Below are 3,563 nucleotides of genomic sequence, written 5' to 3'. Positions count from 1 at the left end.
TATATATTGTACAGGTATCACTTATTGCCAGGTATATATTGTACAGGTACCACTTATTGCCAGGTATATATTGTACAGGTACCACTTATAGCCAGGTATATATTGAACAGGTACCACTTATTGCCAGGTATATATAAAGAGATCCCCCCAGATTCCAGCCCACTTTTCCACTCCTCACCCAGTAACTTACCAGTTAATGCTCAGTGCTCTTGAAGGATCAGGGAAGCGATGTGCGGCCCAGAGAAGAAGTGCTGAACCCTGGAAATAACCTGGTTCCTCCGTGTGTAATTACCTGGCTGGAAGACACTTCTATAGAAATGATCACCTGATCTGCATCCCAGAGGGAGATAATGGTCACTGCAAAGTGTTGTCCCTCGTATCGCCCATATTAACCCTGCATAGAAACTTTTGGCTTCACCTCATCCTGTTGGGTCATGTAAAACATATACAATGACATAATTACACATATGACTGAATTGTGGACCCATAACTGCGACTGATACACAGGCCCAGAGCCACAACGACTGACACACGGACCCACAACCACAACGACCGACACACGGACCCACAGTGACAGCGACCGACACACGGACCCACAGTGACAGCGACCGACACACGGACCCACAGCGACCGACACACGGAGCATTATTATGGTATTATTACTATCAATGGCTAAAATAATATGTTGTATCTACCAGTCAATGTTTCTTTTACTGGTATAATGGACGTTTCAGGGGTCCCCTCCACAACCCCAGCAGACATATGTTACAGATACAACAAGAAATTGCTGGGGGATTCTGACTACATGGATTCTCCCTAAACACGTGGACATAGATCATTTTGCAGATGTGATACTGGTGAGGCTTCCGGGTGCCCTGAAAATCCTCTTACACAAACGTATTTCATGTTCCAGGACGCGATTCTGTAATTGCTTTATAGAGTAATGGAAAAAAATAAAAATCCATCTTAAAAACGATTGGAGACCCAAATACTAAGAGCTGAAAGAACAGACTCCAGGGGTCAGATTAAAAGGAACATTTGAATGAAGGTTAAGTGGTTTTAATGTAATATACAGTGAAAAACTCCTCTTGGACATTGGGTGAACCTAATGTCTTACAAATCAATGACAACAATAAAAATACAAATTTTGGCCAAATATAACATCTATGATAAAGGTTAAATGAATAATCAGGGAGGCTACCAGCATTTTATAAAACAGTTGAATAGGAATGAATGAATGAAGGAAGGAAGGAATTTAGGCAACGAGTAATTACATGAATGAACTCAGCTGCTGCAGAACCTTATAGAGAAATACGACACAATATCCAGAAACTTATTCTGCAGCATAAATTCTACACAGAACCCACAAAATTGTCTATATAGGAGTAAAATGCACCAACACTCAGTAACGAGACGTAGATTGACCAAGGCCACCGTTTATTGTGTACAGTGAGTACAGAAGGATAGAACATGCTACACGTTTTGCTATTGCAGAATTTCCTATTCAGGGATTCTTAAGACATCAATAACGTTTCTATATTTATCTGGTCTGTGATCTCCGTCAGTCTCTGCAGAGTAATGAGTGAGATGAGAAATAAACATTAAATAATGGAACAGATGGGACCTTATCCTGTAAAACCATCTACACATATGAAACATATCAGTAAGATTAAGTGCAGGTTCTTCACACATAGAAATATCTGATCCTCTTCCCCCCGGAGAGGAGCGGACAATACTGCATAGAATATTCATTAAACACGTCTGATTAGCATCATTACTCCGGGGTCAGGATGGTTCCTCCTCAAACAAAGTGAACTTTGGTTTTACCTTAACAGACACATTTCGTTTTCGGATGGTGCTCTTGGGAGAAAAGGAAAGTGTAGCCAGGGTACTCCTGTCCTCGTCCAGGTGCCTGGCTGTACACAGAGGAGTGGGCACCCTTACTGTATTTCCAAACTTGGAGTAGTCCACCGAGTACCTACCATCTTCTTCTGCTATGACAGGGACAAACCTTTGTCCCCAGAGGATCTCATCAGCCAGGTACGAGGTCCGAGCTTGTGTTGTGATACCTGTGGTCTCCACTACACCTTCCAGGATGACAATGATCTCCAGGTCCTCATGATGGGTGAGGTCAGCAGCGGAAATGTCATAGAGTGGACTGTCCTTATTGATGGTGTGACATATGATAAGTGGGGAGACCAGGAATATCCCATTTGTACTCACAGGATTCTCCATTTGGATGTCTATTTGGTTGAGTGGTAGAACTTCTCCTTCTTGGCTGTTGGACTTCCGCACCACCTGCATACGGATGGTGGCACTGATGATCATGCTCTTTCTCAAGTCTCCAACCCTAAACATGAAGCAGAGTTTGCCGTTCCTGAGGGCAATCACCGCATGTTTGCTAAAAATAAGGGTCTCTGCTCTGCGGTGGGCTTGTGCTGTCTTCATAAAGATACAGCCCAACATGATGGCATTAATGATCAACCCCACAATGTTTTGTATGATAAGAATCAGGATGGCTGAGGGACATTCCTCTGTGATCATTCTCCCACCAAACCCAATGGTTACTTGTACCTCAATAGAGAAGAGGAAAGCTGCTGAGAATGACTGGACACTGGTCACACAAGGAACAAAACCCTCTTCATTGTTGTCCAGATCCCCATGGGCAAAGGCAATGAGCCACCAGATCATTCCAAACAGGAGCCATGTGCAGAGGAAGGACATGGTGAAGATGAGGAGGGTATAATGCCACTTCAGGTCCACCACAGTGGTGAAGACATCCAGCAGAAAGCGTCCCTGCTCCCTGATGTTCTTATGGGCCACATTACAGGTCCCATTCTTGGCCACGAACCTGGCTCTCCTCTGCTTGGCTTTGTACCTGGGCTCATTGAGGTCTTCTGCCAGGCGGGTGGTGAGCACATACTCCTCAGCGGTGATCCCCTTCCTGGATAACATGGCCCTCGGGGCAGATGGGGGAAGCTGAGGAGTCTGCTGGGGGTCTGTCCGTCCGGCTGCCTCCGGTCCTTGCAGAGAGCTCCATCTGTCCACGCCAATCAGCAGACACAGGGAGGTGGGGTGAGAGGCTCAGTCTGCAGTGCTCGGGGGTTCAGCAGCAATGATACATGTGCCATAGAGTCCGCTCTGACACTGGGGTGCAGCGCTCAGCCCGACACCTCCGGAATTACAGGAGATCAGGTCCGGAGCTGCCGGAACACTGGACACTGTAGACGCGACTGCTCTTTATCAGGAGCCGATGTATTACCAGGAGTGACCACCAGAGGGCGCAGGAAGCGTGACTGATCGGTATATGGAGCCGGTGTATTACCAGGAGTGACCACCAGAGGGCGCAGAAAGCGTGACTGATCGGTATAAGGAGCCGGTGTATTACCAGGAGTGACCACCAGAGGACGCAGGAAGCGTGACTGATCGGTATAAGGAGCCGGTGTATTACCAGGAGTGACCACCAGAGGACGCAGGAAGCGCAACTGATCGGTATAAGGAGTCGGTGTATTACCAGGAGTGACCACCAGAGGACGCAGGAAGCGTGACTGATCGGTATAAGG

The 3,563-nt window shown here is 46.6% G+C and overlaps 1 protein-coding gene across 1 annotated transcript; it reads right to left on the bottom strand.

The window, feature by feature from the left end:
• Positions 1-1,420: 1,420 nt before the first annotated feature.
• KCNJ11 (potassium inwardly rectifying channel subfamily J member 11) lies at positions 1,421-3,274 on the bottom strand. Its single transcript, XM_075187566.1, has one exon. It carries the CDS (start codon positions 2,953-2,955, stop codon positions 1,786-1,788), a length of 1,170 nt encoding a protein of 389 aa, XP_075043667.1. The 5' UTR covers positions 2,956-3,274; the 3' UTR covers positions 1,421-1,785.
• Between the last annotated feature and the right edge of the window lie 289 nt (positions 3,275-3,563).

The sequence above is a fragment of the Mixophyes fleayi genome, chromosome 10 (genome assembly GCF_038048845.1).
Source record: "Mixophyes fleayi isolate aMixFle1 chromosome 10, aMixFle1.hap1, whole genome shotgun sequence".
NCBI lineage: Eukaryota > Metazoa > Chordata > Amphibia > Anura > Limnodynastidae > Mixophyes > Mixophyes fleayi.
This window is presented reverse-complemented; position numbering and strand designations above follow the sequence as displayed.

Bases quoted from the DNA above. Each gene is read 5' to 3' on its own strand.
- KCNJ11 (XM_075187566.1), bottom strand. From the start codon at position 2,955: ATGTTATCCAGGAAGGGGATCACCGCTGAGGAGTATGTGCTCACCACC.